At 48.5% G+C, this 21,243-nt stretch overlaps 1 protein-coding gene across 2 annotated transcripts in view; it reads right to left on the bottom strand.

The window, feature by feature from the left end:
• F13A1 (coagulation factor XIII A chain) overlaps positions 1–21,243 on the bottom strand; it is a 64,342-nt gene that overhangs the window by 26,909 nt on the left and 16,190 nt on the right. For both annotated transcript variants that reach the window (XM_075415329.1, XM_009938975.2), the window contains exons 4-6: positions 15,665–15,916; positions 7,621–7,739; positions 2,292–2,399 (exon numbers count right to left, since the gene is read on the bottom strand). In XM_075415329.1, the coding sequence (XP_075271444.1) occupies positions 2,292–2,399; positions 7,621–7,739; positions 15,665–15,916 (479 nt within the window). The remainder of the gene's footprint in view (positions 1–2,291; positions 2,400–7,620; positions 7,740–15,664; positions 15,917–21,243) is intronic.

Here is a 21,243-nt window from a genome sequence, read left to right as displayed (position 1 = left end):
GGGGGAAGGTTATGGAGCAGTTCATCTTAAGTGTGCTCACTGGACATGTGAAGTACAACCAGGGGATCAGGCCCAGCCAGCATGGGTTCATGAAAGGCAGGTCCTGCTTGACCAACCTGATCTCCTTCTATGACCAGGTGACCCGTCTAGTGGATGAGGGAAAGGCTGTGGATGTTGTCCACCTGGACTTTAGTAAGGCCTTTGATACTGTCTCCCACAGCATTCTGTGGGAGAAGCTGGCAGCTCGTGGCTTGGACAGGTGTACCCTTCGCTGGATAAAGAAATTGCTAAATGGCTGAGCCCAGAGAGTTGTGAATGCAGATAAACCAGCTGGCAGCCAGTCACGAGTGGTGCTGCCCAGGGCTCAGTTGTGGGGCAGTCTTGTTTAACATCCTTATCAATGATCTGGATGAAGGGATTGAGTGCTTCCTCAGTAGGGTTGCAGATGACACCAAGCTGGGCGGGAGCGTTGATCAGCTCGAGGGTAGGAAGGCTCTGCAGAGGGTTCTTGACAGGCTGGATTGATGGGCCAAGGCCAATTATATGAGGTTCAACAAGGCCAAGTGCCGGGTCCTGCACTTGGGTCACAACAACCCCATGCAACGCTACAGGCTTGGGGAGGAGTGGCTGGAAAGCTGCCCAGTGGAAAAGGACCTTGGGGTGTTGGCTGACAGCCGGCTGAACATGAGCCAGCAGTGTGCCCAGGTGGCCAAGAAGGCCAACGGCATCCTGGCTTGTATCAGGAACAGTGTGGCCAGCAGAAGTAGGGAGGTGATTGTGCCCCTGTACTTAGCACTGGTGAGGCTGCACCTGGAGTACTGTGTTCAGTTTTGGGCCCCTCACTACAAGAAGGACATTGAGGTGCTGGAGCGTGTCCAGAGAAGGGCAATGAGGCTGATGAAGGGTCTAGAGAAGAAGTCTTATGAGGAGCAGCTGAGGGAACTGGGGCTGCTTAGTTTGGAGAAGAGGAGGTTGAGGGGAGACCTTATTTCTCTCTACAACTGCCTGAAAGGAGGTTGTAGTGAGGCAGGTGTTGGTCTCTTCTCCCAATTAACTAGTGATAGGATGAGAGACAATGGCCTCAAGTTGCGTGAGGGGAGGTTTAGATTAGATATTATGAAAAAATTCTTGGCTGAAAGAGTGGTCACGCATTGGAACAGGCTGCCCAGGAAAGTGGTGGAGACCCCATCCCTGGAGGTGTTCAGAAAAGGTGTAGATATGGCACTTTGGGACATAGTTTAGTAGGTATGGTGGTGTTGGGTTGATGCTTGGACTTGATGATCTTAGAGGCCTTTTCCAACCTTAATAGTTCTATGATTCTGTGAATGTAATCTGAGACAAATAGCTCATTCTCTTGAAGCCTGGGCAAATGCTGTAACAAGTGATTTAAAAGATTGTCTCCAGCAGCCATGTTTTGTGGACAGTCTATTTTAGCAGCTGATTTGCGAGAACATCTAATGCCACTAGCTCAATGACTAGAGTATTATTATTGGAAGCAGAAGGCATCAGTTCAGGCCCCTTTAAGGCAGAGGAGAGGACTCCGACTCTGCTTTCCACATCCTGGATGAGTCTTCCATCTTGAATAAGAGGGATGGGGCTGCTCTTGCACCCACAGCAGGACTCCTGGTGCCTAGCAGCTGGAAAGAATGAGGTGTGGAAAGTATTCTCCTTATTCTTTGCTTCTGGTTATTTTCTAATCAATATTTTATATTATTTATACTTCCCTTCTGAGTGTGGTAAGTTTTGTGGATGCAGTGTTTAAGAGGACAGCTATCACAGTGTGTTCTTCTGGGGCCAAGGTAGTGCACACAAGTGTTCTCAGCCCAGCTAGGCCATTCGGGGTGTAAAAATCAGACACAGCAACACCCAGCACTGCAGTGTCTCAAGACCCCATTGAGGTTAGTGCTGGAGTCCACATAAAGTCTCTCAGTTCCCCATCCCAAATTCCACCCATCACGCTGCCTTACTGTCCACAGCAAGAAATAGCTTTCTTAATTACCTCAGCTGCTGGAGAGTAAGCACAGTGTCACAAGAAATGCTACCGTGCCTGGAGTGCAACTTCTCAAAGGGGCTTTCCTACCAGCGAGGTACCATGCTCAGGAGAAGGCGATGAGCTGACAGAAATATTTCACATGTAGTGGAGCAAAATAAAATGCCAGATGCCAGAGGTCAGAATGGACAATTGATCTGGCACCTGTTGGAGTGAGCACATCAGGGCACGAGGGCCGGTTAATTAGCCTGGTTTTCATTTATGAGTCGCTTCTGACACAGATTAGGCATCCACTACTTACCACTGCCGAGGCAACACGACAGATTTTGATTGGGTTTCCGCGCCCAGAGAGCTCCAGTTCTGCCTTGTCCATCAGGAACAGGCAAGCATCCAGAATGTTTTCTTCAAACTAGGTAAAAGAAAATAAAAAGCGAAACAGAGGGAAAATTAAGTCACTTTTTATTCTAGAAAACAAAGACAAAGTTCTTCTTCATTGTTGTTACAATAGCTGTTCCGCTTCAAAATTAGCTGGTCAACTCAAAATTCTCTGTTTAAAAATACAAGTTTTCTTCTAGAATAATCACCCATGTATGGCAAATAAATGTGAGAGGCTGTGAGGAAGAGAGAGTCATTTTCAATTCAATCTCGGTCCAGTTTCTAGAAGGTTGAAATGACAACACAGCCCTTCTGACAGGGCATAAAATTTTAAGTGCTAACAAGTATATAATAGGAAGATATTGTAATAATAGCTACAAGAATCTAGTCTGCTCATGAAGGACTTCATGTCCTTCACAGATTCCAGACCTGTTAATTTCAGGACTTCTCTGACATAGCCAATGCAATGCTGGGAATTTGAACAATAAGTGGTTTGCCAAAGTTAATTTGAAGATGCTTACGTTTTAAAATTAATTTTTAAATCTGTTTAAAATTGACAAGCCAAAAGCTGATGATGTAGATTAATCCTGGTCTATAAAACTTAGCCATCAAAAATACCAAGTGACCTAAAGTAGTCTTCTTCAAAAACAGAGTGAAAAGGTACAGTTTCTTCGATCCAGCATGAACAAGCACAAGAATGAATTGAGGGCAGAGGTGCCTAAATAGACCAGAAACCATTTGTCACAGAACTTGCCCTGCAATGTATTTCATTTTCCTTAGGAGAAACTGCACAGCGAAGGAAAGTACCTCTGTCCCCTAGAAAATGGTAGGAGACAGGGAAACACACAGTAACAAAACAAGTATCTCCTCAATACAGAATCTCATACTGACATGCAAGGCTGTGACAGAAACTCCATGGAGCTGATCCCCTTGTCGTGTTAGGTTTTGTGTTCTACATTTGCATCCTTAAAGATATGATTCACGCTTGCAGGATTTTTGCTCCCATGCTGCTACTAGAGCTGGATTGATTTTACCACCGTCTCCAGCCTGGCTTAGGGCTCCTTGGCAGAGAAGGGAGGTCTGACTTTTGCCTCCTGAAGAAAGCGAGCAAGAGCCCAGACCAAGCTGCTGCTTTGGCAGCCCAGGGAGAGGCAGAGGAGAAGGAAGAATGAGGCCAGAGAGCTGAAAACGAAGCTCCAAAGAGTCCAGACTGCTGCTGGCACTGCAGAGAAGGTGGGAAGAAGGGGAGTGACCACCCAGGCAGCAGCCGAGCTCTGGCATAAGCCAAGAAACCCGAGTCAACACCTTCTTTCACCACCCTCAGCCATTTCCTGGCCAAGGAAAGTCCTTTTCTTTGCCTCTGCCTCGAGCCTGCCTGGCTCTCATTGCTGAGGGCACCACTGCTGTACGGATCCTTTTCGGCAAACATCCTCCAAGGCAGCACACCTCTCTTGTTATCACCCACACTTGCAATGACTTGCTTTCTCTGGAACAGGCGTTTACTCATGAGTAACACTTTATAGTCTGAGCAAAGCCGAATTCATGGTGTCTGGGCAAATACGGACAGAGGGATCAGTGTTTCCCAGGGACCTGCTCCTAATGTTGTATCATCCCTGGGAAGGTGGATAATTGCACGGCAGTCTCTCCCTCCAGTCCACTCCGCTGGTGTGTGATGTGAATCCTCTCGGGTGAGCGACCTTCCTTCCCAAGGAGCACCCTCACAACAGCTAATGTAAACTCTAGGCCCTCATAGCCATCCTTCCTGCTTCATGTTCACTTTTCTTCTGGTCTGGCCCAATGATTTGTCACTTCCATCCGCTTTCTGCACTTCGAGTCATCAGCAGAGCCTAAGATCTGAGTTAAATCAATGAGAAGTTTACCCTGCAAATTAAATCTTTCTCATCTACAGTTTATGAGATGCTGTCAGTCTTGCCAGCGCATACAGAAAGAATAAAGAGGAAAGAAATTGTTATCAGCGTTGTTGCCTTCCACCTTAGCATTTACAAAATGACATAAACGCTTCTGAAGTAACTGGATTAACGGTAGAAGAGACAGGACAAGCTGTAAAGTCTAGCTGCAGGACACTGTGGCAGTAGTGTAGGATGCAGAGTAGCCTTAACTCTAAAGCCAGTTTTGCCCTTCTTCACTATCCAGGCATTTAGAAATGTTAAACCAAACTAAATCCGTTTCCTGCTCTCACTCTTGGCATGAAGATGCTCTCTAGAGCACACAGACGTGCCTTGTGTCAGAGCAACGCGTTTGGGCTGGCCTTCAGCGGCCGTCCTCTGTCACGCTAACCTCTTTCTAACCTTCCATTTAAATCAGAGTAAGAGGGGCCGTTTCACCTTTCGCACTGGTTGAATCGGGGCTGCGTTTCTCACAGTCAGCTGCAGGCAGGTCGGATCTCACGTTGCCTACGGTCTGATCTGACCAAACGCACGGGCCCTAAAATTACATTTGCACAGCGGGCTGCAGAGCTAACACAGCTCAGCGTGTGGACATGAGGCAACTCATGATGGCAACAAGAATTCTATCCCCACCTGTTCTATTTTATTTTTTTCACAAAAAACAATGTTAAATGATCAATATAGCATCTGACTTCTGATACTTCTCAGCTAGAAAATTCCTGTGTGCCTAGATTTCTTCCAAAGCCGTATTTCCACAGAGTCCCCTGTGGGCTTTTCTGAGTGACTGGCTATTTGTGCTTTCTTACAAGAAAAGAATCACAGTCATGTTACAAGAAACACCTCCATCCTCAGTCATTACAGCCCTGTTTCAAGTGGTCCGTTGTTTTTTCTTCCTCAATCCATTTTTCTTGCCTTTCCTCCTCACGTTGATGCCGCTCATTAAAGACAGCAGCTGTGAGAATCATCTCCCACTAGTAACCCAGTTTTGAACTGTATGTTCCTTTTTAATTTACAACCTGAGTTAAAGCTTCCAGCTGCCAATTGTCAAAGCAATTTTTCAGCCTAAGAATATTACCATGCACAAGTCTACCTGTATTTCTCTGTATGACCATATACCCTTCACCTCGGTGACTGTATGCGGCCTCATGCTTTTTACTTACACCGTTGTACAGGGCTATATATCATAAATACAGAATGCATACTTGTATGATATATCTATAATATCGGCCTTGCTGCTAGTACTTTTGCTCACTCACAGCAATGCTCTTGTTCTTAATACCCAGGATTGCTGAAAACGAGGGAGACGTATGTTTTTTGTGGTTGGAAATTGTCAGGGTAAGACCAAGAACATCACGACCTCCATCTTGCTGAGAGTGGAGGAACCAGAAGAGTATTTGCTCTGCAGTTTGAGATGTCTGTTACAGCCACACAAAATGATCGATTCCTTTAAAACTCTTGGCTTGGGCCCCCTTAGATGCATCTGCCACATTCAGTTTTCGCACGGGCAAGTGATAGCAAAAGGTGCACCCCAGCACTGCGTGGAAACCAGGTCCTTCAGTTTCAGACAAGACAGGAAGGAAAGTGCAAAGGACTCTGGAACAGCCCCAACCTCCCAGATAGAGCTATCTCCTAGCAAAACCAAATAAACCACGCAGTTTCTCAAGGGAGGCTGGGGTTTGTGTCAGGAAGGTGCCAGATTTGCAGAATATAAGCACCTCAGGCCAAGCCACCATGGGCCATGAATTCAGCATCTTAGGACATAAATCCAGCAGCTGGTTTAAGCAGCACCTTCCACCTCCAGCCCCTCATTCCTCTCTCTCCCTCCCCCTTACATCTGTCATGGAGCGAATCCAAATCTTGGAACAAAGCAAGCTCCAAAATTAACCCAGACGGAAAAAAAAAAAAATAATGGAGAAGATGCTTATTCAGCTAGAGGAGGTCTCCAGGTGGACCCACTGCACGGCTGCGTGGGCCCTTGCAGGGGGAAGGAAGGGCCAGGAGGGGCATTTTCGGTCAACTTCAACGCAGACCCAGCTTTGGCCTCTGGACCTGGTTCCACGTCGCTTGTGTCGGAGGCACCATCAGCTTGTGGAATTCCTCCCCCTCCACGTCGTTTAAGGGTTATTTTTGTCTCCATCAGGATGACAGTCAGACCCCGCAAACACCGGCACTGACACAACCAAAGGAATGGTGCAGAGGCAGCAACTCCCTAAGGCAGTGCTGCTGCAGGAAAATAGATGAAATCGTACCCTTAAATCAGGAAACAAGAGAGATGGGAGTTCAAAGAGCTCTCCAGGGCAAGCACACGGGAAATCCATCCAGCTCAAGCTCTGAGATTGTCTTCAGCTGAGGGAAAGCAAGCAGAGCAAGAAGGCCCCCTCTGCAAGGATGTGCTGGGGAGGTGCCGTGAAAACGGAATGGATCCGTCAGCATAGGAAATTAAGGAAATTTAGAAATTAAGGAAATTTAAGATCCGTCATTAAGGAAATACTTCACCGCTTTCTTAATTGCGCTGTTGTGAAAATCCAGGAGGTGAGATGAGCAGAGTTCCCCACGTCCAATAATTGTCCCCTGGAGCCCCTCTGAGTGCCAGCTGGGGTTAGTTTTTGATTCTGCTTGTCAACGCCATTTCCCCGTTCTCACGCCACCTCCCGCAGGGATTTTCAGCCTGGTTAGTGCTTCCAAAGGGACTGAGGTAAAGCGGGCGAGCGATAATTCTCATGTTGTTGAAGGCACACCAGGACCTCAGACCAGCCTGGCGGGGGGTGTTTCCCCAGGCTGCAAGAGGCCACTGGAGACGGATGTTGTCGAGCACAGGGAGAGGTTCCCCTCTTTGGTGAGGCAATTTAAAACTTCAGGATTATATCACAGTTTGTCACAGGAACCCTGTGACAAGCTGACCCCCAAGAAGATCAGAATTATTTCCACCAAGCTGCTAAAAATAAAATGAAGACCTATTGCTGGAAAATGAAAAAAAAAAACCCAACTTTTTACTCTTTCACCAAATCAGTTTGATTCTGAGTTTGATTCTGAAGCAGCAACAACGTAACAGCAGAAATAGTGCTGCAGTGTGGAAACCTCAGTTAATGATTACAACTTTGAACAGGCAGCCTCTTGGTATCTGAAATATGCCCCTAAAACAAGATCGTTAAGTATAGCTATTATAACATCGCGTTTCTGGATTAGGCATGCACCCACTTCACACAATTTTAAGATTACACCCCTTGTCTTTCTGAAGGAGAGACCAATAACGCACTCCAGAGCCCACAGTCTCAGCCACAGCCTGGTGTCAATTAAACTCTCTCTTTGTCCTCCTGGGAGCAGGCAGAGAAGGTCTAAATAGCTCACCTGACCGTAACTCCAGCTTCTTAATTTTATGTCATTGATGTTCCCATGGAAAACAATCCCAACGTCATTCAGGACGTATTCTTCCCTTTCCTTCTCGTCGTCCAGATACACGGCATCCTCTGCATCAGTTTACCGAAAATAAATGTTAACACAGTCGTTTGGTTTCCATACAGGACAGATAAAAAAATCTTAGCATATAATACAGTCATCTTTGATGAACAGTACCTCTCTTCCATCAAACAAAGCATTACTTGCTTCAACGGACTATAAAAATAAGGAGGTGGTGACCCCAGTTAGGAATATGATACAGAACTCAAAAACATGCAAGATGCAAAAATGCTGACGAGTCCTGCCTGTTTTCTCAGGATCTGTAAACTATGATTAAAATGTCACATCTTATCAATAATTTTGTGACTACTGTGTACCACTAATTTAAAAGTTGGAGCGCCGTGACACAATTCTGCGTCCGTACAAACAGATCAAAGAACAATTTCAAACCTATCAAAGTTAATGGAAAACGGCTCAAGTCAAGAGATCCAAAGAAAAATCTGTAGTGCATTAAAAAAAGTAGAATACAGTTTTTATAGTGTATTAACAGAAGGGTTTGATTGCTTTTTCTCCGTGTAAGTTATTGACTGGAGCATCCCTCCCCCACGTAGTTTGACTGACCGGCTAATACGAGGAGAAATTCAAGTGTCCGAGTGAAAACTGGCAGCGTTGGAAGAGACCTTTATCAAAACATATACAAAGGGTATACCCTAGACTGATCTTATATCAAGAGTCTAACGCATATGCACGGACCCTCACCCTGCAAACACGATTCACGTACATAAATAACCCATTATTAACCTTCATAAATAACCCTGAATGACATGAAACTATTCAGATGTTCACAGCCTAAGTACGGGGCAGGTGGTGATTCTGTGACACTACAATAGTTGAGACTTTCTTTCCTGAGCCAATGCTTCTGTTTTGAGACTAAGGGACACAGCCTAAGAATTAATATTATGGGAATTAGTTAATTTGAGGAAATCAGTAGTGTGGTACCAAATAACAATTTAAAGGGAAGCAGTAACATCTGATAGTTTGATACAGGCCAGTACAAAACTACCACCCACTACTGCCATAGTGGGTTTCTTAAGCATCCCACTACAAATTACTGGAGGATCATTTCACTTTTAAAAGCCTATTAATTTCTTGTTTTTTGTTGAAAAGCAAATCAGATTGGTACTTACTTGTAAACCTCATCCTCAAAAGCTTCTTCATTTGCCCATAAACCTGCAATTTGGCTGAAAATAAACTAAAATCTGAGCCCTCTGAAAAAAAATCAATGGCAAAACTCACAGTGGCTTCAGCCAGATGAAGGGTTTTGCCAGTCTACACACCGGAGCCTGCTGGAAGTTTTGTTTTCTCTGAAGATGCGTTTATATCTCTATGTCACCTACACACATACAGGAGGGATTCTGCATAGATATGTAACATACTGACGTCCACATTGGTGTGCAAGGAATGGTGGGGAAGCAGGTGTTAGGTGTAAGCAGCCTTTATTGAATTTGAGGAGATCGGTGCTTGCCGTTAGACTTCCGACAGGATTGCTGACCAGGCTCTGCAGACCGCGTCCGAATCCCGGCAGACAGAGAAGCGGCAGGTTTGATCGGGTTTTCCCCAAGGTGGGCAGCTCCGAGACCCACTCCTGCCTTTGGTGGGGTGGTGGCATTCACCTGGCTCCTAAGGGCTGGCCATCAGGAAGCTTCTTGATAGGCTTGTCACTACCCATGACCTAGTCAACCTGCCCCCAGGCACAAAGCAGAAGATCATGGGCTTCTTCTATTCAGAGGCTACCAAGTAAAAGAGAGCATTAAAACGTGAAAATGAATCAAAAAACTGCAGTCATGCATGCCAGTAGGCACTCTCATACTCATGAAACTGTAAATTACATGACTTTTTTGAGGTCCAGCTCCCAGCTCTGAACAAGTTCTGCATAATGTCCCACTAAAAATGTTGCAGATGTTATAGATCATCTAGGCTCTGTTTCTTTAGGCTGGATCTGCCTGATTTGCTCATTGAAAAATTATATGCATTCTCTCACTGAGCTTTGGATTTTATTAAAGCACATCCATACAAATAGTACAGAGAATGCATTTAAAGGAGAGCTCACACCTTCTTCTGTACGGTGGCACGTTGAGTGGAGTCTGTGCATATGCCTTCTTGACAGCTGTTGTTTTCGTTCAGGGATTAAAAATATCAATATTGATCTGGTTGGTATCAATTGAGATGCTTATGTTATTTTGAGACTGCGTGATCTTTGCTAAATCAGATGAAAATTGATTAACTTCTCTGTCAATTATTTTAAAATATTTGTGTTTTTTGATGAAGTAAAAAGGGCTTCTGTGTTTCACAGAGAAGCCAGCTGCTTTGATTTTTGACAGCTTTCGCTACCCTTGAGACTGTTTAGAAGAAAATACGAGGCATTTGTGACTACTTTGATGCCAAGCGTGCTCTACATAGTACAACTCCTAATTATTTTGTGCAAGTGGAGGCTCACATCTGACAAACAGAAGAATTCCACGGAAATGTGCTGGATTTGTTTGTTCTTTTTCTCTAGCAGTTTAGGAATTTTTTTTTTTTCAGTCACTTCTTTTATCCTGGGAAATTACTGAGACACTAGCAAAGCTACAAAGAAGCAAATTAGCCTCTATGCTTCTCTGTTTGAGGAAGGATAAGGTGAAAACACCCTTCACGGGAAGACAGTACCGCAGGCGGGGAACCCTGCTGAACACAGGCTCCTTGTGAACGAGACGAGGAGCGCAGAGCGGCCCTTTCAACTCGGGAAGGGGAACGAGCGTGAGAGGACCCTACCCAGCCTCCCTTCAGCGAGCTCCCGTGGGAATCCCGGGCTGCGAGGCTGGGCCTTGCTGGAGCTACAAAACTCCTGGGGTGCTGGCTGGGAAGGGGACGGCGCTGCGGCAGGCACGGAGCTGAACGTGGTTATCTACAAAGCCCACTCCCCCCGGACCAAGATCAGTCTGCTGCCTTGCAACTGCCTGTGCTTGCCTACGCTGACGCAGCAGGAGGATGATGCTCTGTGTGAATTCTACCCGCGTGGAATCTATGATATAAGAGACCAAATATAAGATTTAGCTATAAACGCAAGAAAATGTTATTGGGCCAAATTTGGGTGACAAACGCGTGAGAGGAGTCCAAAGTCAACCACGTTACTAGTCCTCAAACTGTACTAGGAAATTTAAGCAGAAGAAGTGTGCAACTGACTCAATAAAGTTGCAATATATTTCATTGCATAAATATAATGCACTTTGCAGGAGGCTTGGGTGAAGGAAACGCACACCTCAGCTCACAGGGTCTGCAGCTCGCTCAGGTACTCTATGCTTCTCCACCCGTGAGAGAGCCACGCAAGTCAACGCAAGGTCTTTTCCTGACAAGCGCTGGATGTTCCCCAGCAGAAAGCTGCTGGGACTCAGCACCTTCTCGGAAAGAGCTCACAGTATCCAGATCAAAGGAGCCCTTCTCTGCTTTCATGTAGTCTGATACTGCCAAGAGTTAGACTAAACTCCAAGAAGTTGTCCTTAACTACTTGCCATTTGTGTCTTCTGTTTCAGAACTGAAGAGGGCTCTGCATGCCCATAAGCACATCTGTCTTCCCCAGCTACGTCAGCTGGCTGAGAAAAGGAAGCTGCCCCTCTCCACAGGCTTCACCTTGCTCATTAAGTCATGCAGGTTTTACCCAAGTATCTGAAATGTCAATCCACTAGCTTGCTGTATTCCCAGATGTTTGGGGCTGGTATATATCATTTTGCAGGATCAGGTCCTGCATGTGCATCTTTAAAGTATTATTAATGATCAGCCTTAAATGCAGCTAAGGAGATTAAAACATATTAAAGTGTCTGATGATTTTTAGAAGCAAAGCACTCTGTAGCTTGACTGGTATTCACACTTGTTCTGAAATAGCAGAAAAAATCCCTCATTGCTGGCTGGGAAGATATGTCAAAACTGAACTACAACGAGAAAAGGAGTAATAAGAAAGAGCACAAATGCCTCTGTCTTAAAGAAAAGCCCATACCGACACGTTGATGTTTCTCCAAAATGATGAGTTGGAAAGCTGCGCTAGACGCTGACAGAGCCCAAGCTCTGCTCCCTGCTATAACAACCCCCTTTCACACCTGGCACCAGCCCTCTCTCTTTTTAATGAGGCCTTTCACTCAGACTTTTCTGCTTAGCTATTAACCCAGCAAACAAATCTAGGATTTTTTCAAACTATTGTTTTTTTTGCACTTTAACTGCCTGAGTTTTTATACCCTTTTGTCATTCTGCTGAACAATCTTTTCCAGCCAGGGGATAAAGCGGAGAAACAGTCCTTGGGTTCCTAACGCAAGGAAAGGGGAAAAAGCACATAAAGGAGCCAATTAGCCCAAACTACCTAGGAGTAAAAGTAGGGGCAAGGAATGAGAATAAATCCAAAGCCAAAGCCAAATGAAACATGCAGAAACCAAAATCTACAGTAGCCACCGAGGGACAGGACACGAAGTCATTGAGACACACCAGAACACAGAAGCGGGAGATGAAAACGTGGTGCTCCAGGGGTGACCCCGAGCTGCTCCCCGGGGCCTGGGGGCACGCAGCACACCCCTGCTACCCGGAGACTCCCTTCTGCATTCCTGAAGCAGAGCTTTTCCGTTGGCCTCGCTGCTGGAGGCAGCTGCTGCATGTCTTGCTCCCTGCAGGTTCGCTCCCGTGCTGTGGGTTTAATCTTGCTGGCTTTTGGCCCCACTCAGCATCAAGAAGAGTGTGGCCAGTAGGACGAGGGAGGTTCTCCTTCCCCTCTACACTGCCCTGGTGAGGCCTCATCTGGAGTACTGTGTCCAGTTCTGGGCTCCCCAATTCAAGAAAGATGAAGAGCTACTGGAGAGAGTCCAGCGGAGGGCTACGAGGATGGTGAGGGGACTGGAGCATCTCCCCTACGAGGAGAGGTTGAGGGAACTGGGCTTGTTCAGCCTGAAGAAGAGAAGGCTGAGAGGGGACCTTATAAATGCCTACAAATATCTGAAGGGTGGGTGTCAGGAGGATGGGGCCAAGCTCTTTTCAGTGGTGCCCAGTGACAGGACAAGGGGCAATGGGCACAAACCGAGGCACAGGAAGTTCCGTCTGAACATGAGGAAGAACTTCTTCCCTCTGAGGGTGCCGGAGCCCTGGCCCAGGCTGCCCAGGGAGGTTGTGGAGTCTCCTTCTCTGGAGATATTCCAGACCCGCCTGGACAAGGTCCTGTGCAGCCTGCTGTAGGTGACCCTGCTTTGGCAGGGGGGTTGGACTAGATGACCCACAGAGGTCCCTTCCAACCCCTACTATTCTGTGATTCTGTGATTCTGTGTGTGGAGGGAGGGAGGGCACAGGAGAGCAGAGGGCCCATGTGCCACGAACAGAGGTGGATCAGTCAGCACACAGGGCTGGTGGGGAAGTAGGTGTGAAGAAGGGATTGATTTTCCCCTTCCCACCCCAGGACTAGCACCTTGAGTCAGCCTGTGCGGTGCCACTCACAGCACAGCGGGGCTGGCAAGGCCCCCACATCCCAGTTTTTATCCACATTAGGACTGCATGCAGCCCTAGCTGGTTGTATGCTGGTCGTGAGGCAACCTGAGGCTATTTTAAGAGGCTTTTTCTTTGGGGTTTATCCCTTTCCCAAGAGGTCCTGAGCCACTGCAGAGTCACCGTGCTGGCTAACAAACTGGCTGTTACGATACCCAGGACTAAAGCCAAGGCGCGCTCTAGCTTCCCTGGGTGGAGAACCACGCTTCCCCGGGTGGAGAACCACGCTTCCCCGGGTGGAGATCCACGCTTCCCGGGGTGGAGAACCACGCTTCCCGGGGTGGAGAACCACGCTTCCCCGGGTGGAGAACCACGCTTCCCCGGGTGGAGAACCACGCTCCCCTTGGTGGAGAACCACGCTCCCCTGGGTGGAGAACCACGCTTCCCCGGGTGGAGATCCACGCTTCCCGGGGTGGAGAACCACGCTTCCCCGGGTGGAGAACCACGCTTCCCGGGGTGGAGAACCACGCTTCCCCAGGTGGAGAACCACGCTTCCCCGGGTGGAGAACCACGCTTCCCGGGGTGGAGAACCACGCTTCCCAGGGTGGAGAACCACGCTTCCCCGGGTGGAGAACCACGCTTCCCTGGGTGGAGAACCACGCTTTCCTGGGTGGAGAACCATGCTTTCCTGGGTGGAGAACCACGCTTCCCGGGGTGGAGAACCACGCTTCCCGGGGTGGAGAACCACGCTTCCCCGGGTGGAGAACCACGCTTCCCGGGGTGGAGAACCACGCTTCCCCGGGTGGAGAACCACGCTTCCCCGGGTGGAGAACCACGCTTCCCCGGGTGGAGAACCACGCTTTCCTGGGTGGAGAACCATGCTTTCCTGGGTGGAGAACCACGCTTCCCGGGGTGGAGAACCACGCTTCCCGGGGTGGAGAACCACGCTTCCCTGGGTGGAGAACCACGCTTCCCCGGGTGGAGAACCACGCTTCCCCGGGTGGAGAACCACGCTTCCCTGGGTGGAGAACCACGCTTTCCTGGGTGGAGAACCATGCTTTCCTGGGTGGAGAACCACGCTTCCCGGGGTGGAGAACCACGCTTCCCGGGGTGGAGAACCACGCTTCCCTAGCTGGAGCTGTGACAGGCTGACGATGCCTTCACAAACCTGGGGCAGTCTTGTCTGCTCACCAGTGGGTCACACGTTTGGCAATGAGTCCTCTCTTTCCGTTACACACTCCCTGTCCTCTCCTAGACTATCAGAAGCATCTAATGGTGCCAACAGTGGGGCCTTGGGCCCTGCCTTTCCCTCCTGTTCCCGCTTAACTAACTCCGCTTTGCTCAGCATTAACATATATCTTCCTAAATAATGCATAAGCTAATGATTGCTTATATTCCCTTGGATCAGGGGCAAGTAATGAATTCAGCACAAATTATTCGATGTTCTGACAGTAGTGCAGCTGAATAATGGACTCTATTAATAATGCTAAACTTACTCGTCACTCGGTATGACGGCCCTTGTTTCGTAAGGGATTATTTGGTGCAAAGAGTTGTAAAAAAATTGAAAGATTAAGGAGGGTGACAGGAGAATATTGGAGTTAGCTGATGACCTAAATATATAGCAATATATGACTTGGAGCCTTACTAGTGTCAGAAGTTGAGACACAGTGTCACAGCCTGTCAGAAGGCTGAGCCAAACCTCTCAGCTCCGCCTCGCCCTCTCCTTAAAGCCACGCATAGAGCTCATAGGGTAAAATACAATTCTGTCAGCATAAGGGCTGGTTTTACCTGGGATCTAAGGAGATGTAAAACAACAAAAACTGTTCTTCAGCCCACTGGATTACAAAAAGGCTCATCTGCAGAATGTTCTGCTCCTCACAGAGGACAGTGTTGCTGGTAAATAGTCACCACTAAAGGGGATGTTATAGGGGCGACTGTGCAGCGGTGGGAAGGCACCCCCACTGAGGCCACAGCAGGTTAACTCCACCCAGCCCGTGCAGGAGCAGCAGCTCCCATTGAGTTCCTACAGGCTTTTGCCTGCAGATGTTCAATCTTAACTGTGGCAATAAGCACAGCTATTGTGTGCTTATTAGAGTATGGGACGCTGCCACATCCCACCCCACACCAAATCCCGGAAAAAAATGTGCCTGTATTGGCAGGAGGGAGGCTCCTGACGATGTCTGTTAAAGTCAGAGCACAGCCTGGGGGTGTTCTTGCCATGAGAAACAGAGCATCATCGCGCTGCCCAAGTTGGGAAACAGGCTTGGGCTCATAAAACAGCTACAGGGCAGGCACAGGTCTGCAGCGCAGAGCCCTGCTCACACAGGGCTATTCCCCAGCCCGCAAGACTTGTCTCTTAGCAGAGTTACTACATAATTTCCAGACCCAAACTAGCTTGTCTCCAGCCTCCTTGGTACCAGGCTCCCCTCCCCGGACCACCCTCTCCCAAAACCTGGCGAGCCCAACAGCAGTAAGCGTGAACCGTGGACTCTGACCGGGTACTTACGCTGGCACCAGGGATTGAACAGGATGTAGGTGTCGGCTGCCGGGTTCCTGGGCGTCCGGAGGATGCCAAAGGGAGTCCAGACGGCAACGTACAGGCGAAACTTCCCAACGATGCAGGTGGCAGAGGACATGATGGACAGGCGAATGGAGTTGTTCTCCTTCTGGGTAATCTTGGCTCCCCACTCGCCAGGTTTCAGCACATCACCTACGAGGATCGGGATGTAGGTGCCTTTATTTTGCTGTGGATAGCGACCTGGAGAGAGAGGAGGAGGCAACTCCATGAAGAGGTTCACCTTGTTTTGGCAGTCTCTTTGCTTCCTGGCAGTCCTCCATCCCTTTGTCTATTTTGAACGGCGGTGGCAAGTTTTAGTGGGTGGAAACCACCTGCCTCCCTCGTTGCTTCACACAGTGCCTGGTCACTTGGCAGTACAGCCACAAGAACACACGCAACACCTCCCAGCAGGCAGCCTGTGCAGACACCCCCACCCACCTCGCTCCAGCAAGCTTCAGTCCCACTCGCTTGGGCACTGCCAGGAGCGTAGTCCTGGCAGCATGAGCGGGGGCTGTCCCAGGCTTTCCTGGCTCACCACTGTTTATCCTAGCGCAGCAAGCTCCGCTCCAGCTTGCTCCATGCATTGGTGTCAGCTACACCGTTGGCAAGTTTAGGTAAGAGCCCCTTCCCCACTTCGGATGCGCTCACCGCCCTGGTCGCGAGCATGCAAGTGCCCACCGGGGCACAGGTATCATCTCTGGGGCTCTTTAGCAGAGCAGAACCTCATTCTTGTCACTGCACTACTGTGCTGACAAGCAGAGACCAAGTGCTTTTTCACACAAGTCGACAGAGATGGAGGAAATACAAGTCAGTCCACCAGCGGATAGCCAAGTTCAGTTCGTCCTGAGTGTCTGCTCCTCATGGACCGAGTAGGAACCAAATCTGGACACTCTGAGTACAGATGAGCACATCTGGGCTGGATAGCCAAACTTCCTCTGCTGGCAATGGGTCCCAAATGACACACCTCCAAAGCACCACACATGATAGTCCATCTCACAGTAAGACAAATCACACCACAGAGAAGCCTACTTTACTCTGCCAACTATAAAAAGCATCTAGACTGATAGGCTACATGTAAACACGTACACTGCCAGGATTCAAAGTTGTGTGAAGATCCACCCTTTGAGCCTGAGGTAGAGCCAAACTATATCTGGAAGCCAACCAGCAGCGTAGACAGGAAAGACACTTCTGAGAAGGCTAAGTTCCTTATCTCATTCTCAAATCTATTCTTCGTTTCATATTTTAGGCTGGAAGTCAGGCTCTCTCATTCAAAAATAGGGTAGAGAAAAGGAACGATGGTAGACAGAGTGACAGACTTCTATATTTTTCATTCCTACTATTTAAGAACTTCAAAATTAAACTCACAAAGGCGTTGATTTTCCTGCTTGCTTATTTTTACACAGCTGATGTAGAGATAATTCCAGATCTGAATACTACTACATTCTGGGAAAGCACAACTCCAGCTTTGAATCTGAAGATTATGAGCTGCCATGACATTCGTGTTTCTAAGAAATCTGAGGTTACTGTGCTTCACCCGAGAGATTATTCAGTACACATGAATTTCCTTTTTGCAGACGTTCAGTCCACATAAACAGCCCACTTTGCCCTTTCGGCCAGGGGTGCCGTAACTCATGACACCCCTTCAGATCAGTGAGGGATGCAACAGAAAAGAAAGACCTACAGAAGAAAAAAGGGCTAGAAGAGGAGAGCAAAATCAATAGAAAACACTAGAAGATAAAGCACTGGACACTTCAAATAGAAGCCATCAAAGGAAAGCTGGCCTGGAGAGAAGGCCCTATAGAGGTACCAAAGATGAGAGTCTTGCGCCTGCTAACAATTGCGATCTGAGAGCCAAACATGTTCTCCTCCTTTGCTGTGCAACTGGGTAAGACCCAGCTTGCCTCTGCAGTGGATGTTTTGCTTCTAGTTTTGAGGTAGCCGGTTTTTTCAAAAAGCAGTCCACACAAACAAAGCAGCAGAGCAAACCAAGCAATTGAACTGACAGCCTTGAAAACCATTAACCAGTACTACTTTTTAAAATATCTCCCTTACCTCCTTCACAAAGGTGGGAGGAAGGACAGATAACCATTCTAATGTGGTTAGGAGCTGGCGTTGTCATCTTCACTGGACGTTGCGTGTCCGTGTAGGAGCCTACTGCGGACAGAAGGAGCTGTGCTGGGGTGGGGGCTTTGCATCACCATGTCTGTGTGCACCATGTACACGTGGGGAGGCTGCAGAATCACACCCAAGTAAATCTGCCTGTAGGAACCAGACAGGATCTCAAGGAGGTCATGGGACCTTTGCAAGACGTCCTTACGGCAAACACCCTCACCGGCACCTCATAGCTGTCTTGGCAAAGTACCAGCTCGCTAAGTATTCCTACTTTTCTGAAACCTCAACACACAAAACTGTGCTTGCCCTTCCAAACAAAGGTCCCCCTTACACGCAAAGCCACCAGACACCCTAATCTACCTGTCGCTTGACAAGGGAGCACCTGTAGCTCTGCTGAGGACTACGAAAGGTCCTTCAGCCCAGAGCCCATGCATGCCCTACACAGCTGCTTCCACACAGGAAGAAAGAGAGGTCGCTGCACTGGCTTGCTCACCCAGGAGAAGGCACTCTGGGGTATTGTCTGTATCCCTGCAGACACAGCAGGCATGCCAGGGAAGGAATATCCTAGAATTCAGGGTAATTTGCAGATGTTATAAACAGTAAATACAAGAGAACATTTTTTGCTTATGACTAATGAGCAGGGTTCGGTGCTCGCTAACAGTTGCATAAATCCTGAACCCACGAGGAAGCCTGGGAAGATGGGCAGAGCCCTCAAGAGCACGATGAGCAATTTCCAACATTTTCTTTGAAGAGAGAACAGGTTCCCTAACCTTCTGAAACAAAACCTGAAACGCAAATGGAAAAGCAAGGGAATTGCTACTTCTGACAGAAGCTTGTGGAGCTGAATTGCAGTCACGCATCTGGACACCTGACAGCACCAGCCACACTAGTCTCACACACACACACACACATCTGCTGCCTTGATACCAGAGCACTACGAAGCTGAGTAACTTTGGCATTACGTGCTGAGGATGCTTGCAAAAGAACCCTGACTTATGCCCAGTGCTCCATTTATCAACATCGTAGGGAAGTCCTCTCAGGATGGCTTCGCCATTTGACTTTTGTCTACATCCTGAGCACACATTTCTGGCTGCAGTGGAAATGCAGGGCCACCTGTGGCTCATAGTTGATATCTGCAATGTCAGCCCTTTCTCAGGAGGGATAACAGGCAATGGTGATTTCATTCTCTGGTATAGAGTCTCTAAGGAAGAAGGTTCAACGTTATCCAAAGGTTCATTACCAAAAGCCTGCAAATGCCTGGCAGAGCACTCCCTGCAGAGCCTCTGGTGCTAACCCAACCCATGGAGAGGCAGGAGGGTGTTTGGGTGCATGTCAGGACCAGGAGCCATGTGGAGAAGATAAACTCCTATGCCAACAGGAGGGTGCTTCTGCCAGCAGCATCAGCTGGCTCAGGATCCCTCTCGCTCTGATTTGCTCCAGGAGTTGGCAGCCTGAAGCATGCTCTGCAGCCAGTTCTTTGTGGTTGCCTCGCTCCCCAGAACTCACGTGTGCTTTGGGTGTAGGAGGCCCTGGCCCTAACACGGGGACATTTCACAGCCAATTGCTCTGTGAAAGACAAAGCCATTGTGTGACATCATGCTGTTGGGATGTCCCCGTCCGCTCTCTCTAATAGCACATGGAAATGGGAAAAGCCAGCCCGAGAGCTCAGAGAGCCCGGAGGTTGCTGCAGTTTTACCACCAGGCACGGGATGAATTTTTTATAGGCGCCTTTTGCAGCTTAGAAGATATCAGGCACTGAACAGGGGCTGTTGACTCTCTTGCCTCAAAGGCAGGAGAGGACAGGAGAGAATTGATAGTAACCCTGTTCCATGGGCCTCCAACTCTCTGCATTTCAATGAGCCGTGATACTTCCAGAAGACACTATTTTTACAGAAACCTCCCTTGTACAGAAGGCTTAATGGCACAGACATATCTATTTCCCCTGCTGCACGGTGCACAGGCCTGCAAACCTTTGACATTTCTTTCTTATCCCACCTCGGTTTCTGTAGCTACCCAAGCTGGGCTCCTAAGTCTCATGGTCACTTCAGTTGCAGCTCTTTTCTGCTCTACGCCTCCTGGGGTTTCAAGGCACCCAGGAAAAGAGGAGCAAACCAGCTGCTGTCACTGTTAAAGGAGCTCATTTGTCTCTCAGTTCTACACCACGAGGCTCTGAAATTAAGTAAACATGAGTGAAGGTCTACATGGTGAAATGCATCATGACGGAAGCATGTGTGGATGTGGGCACGTGTGGGATGCCCTCTCGCACATACACACGGTTTACAAGGGCAAGAAGCAGAGTGCAGCTGTTAAAGCTTGCCAAAGTCTGCTTACAGAGCAGTAAAAGAATGAGCCACCCAAAGCACAGCACTGTGGCCACACACGCATGCAAAGTGAGTTATTTTTAACACACGCCTTAGCTCCTTAGCATGTCAGCTCTGGGCCCACCAGGCACGGAGGCAAGCTGTGTTTAATTCTGGGTAAAACTGCCACACCAGAGAGGGATTTACAGCAACAGAAGGAGAGCGAGAGATAGGTACTGCAAGTTCAGCTGGCAAAACACGAGCGCTCCTCCTCCGGTTATCCAATTCTGCTGCTGTTCCTCACAAGTGACTAACAGGGACCAGGGCTTACTCAGATGACACTCTTCCTCCTCCCCTGCCCTGTCCCTGGAAGCCCCCGTCTCCATCTAATTTAGTTTTTGCCTTGATCCCCGGTGGATATACACGTCTCCGTAGGAGTGCGTGCATTACACAGCTCCTACGTGTGCCTCTGCTGGGTTCGTGCCGTGCTGTCGGCACGGCCAGCGAAGGGACCGACCGGTGCTCGCAGACAGGCCCTGCGCAGCTGAGCAGATGTTTTACTTTCAGCAGGGAGGAGAGAAAATTTGGCAGCACAGAGATTAGAGACACGGTGAGCTTCAGAGGGTTTCTCCTCCCTGATGGAAGTAAGACACCTCAGAAGAGAGGGAGGTGAACAAATCTATTTCTCAGTAGTCTTTTTAGCAACCCTCCTCAGAAGACTGTTTTTTAAGAGTCGAGGAACCTGTCTCTTGGGGCCAGACTCTTTCCAGTGGTGCCCAGTGACAGGACAAGGGGCAATGGGCACAAACTGAGGCACAGGAAGCTCCAGCTGAACCCGAGGAAGAACTTCTTCCCTCTGAGGGTGATGGAGCACTGGAACAGGCTGCCCAGGGAGGCTGTGGAGGCTCCTTCTCTGGAGATATTCAAGACACGCCTGGACAAGGTCCTCTACAACCTACTGTAGGTGACCCTGCTTCGGCAGGAGGGTTGGACTAGATGACCCACAGAGGTCCCTTCCAACCCCTACCATCCTGTATCTCCATTTGGGACATACATTATACACAGTAGGGTTAACCGTTTTCCTGTCAGGGTCATCTGTTTCACCTAGATACAGTC

The sequence above is a fragment of the Opisthocomus hoazin genome, chromosome 3, assembly GCF_030867145.1.
Source record: "Opisthocomus hoazin isolate bOpiHoa1 chromosome 3, bOpiHoa1.hap1, whole genome shotgun sequence".
Lineage (NCBI taxonomy): Eukaryota > Metazoa > Chordata > Aves > Opisthocomiformes > Opisthocomidae > Opisthocomus > Opisthocomus hoazin.
Note: the sequence above shows the minus strand (reverse complement) of the source record. Positions and strands in the feature narration are given on the sequence as shown.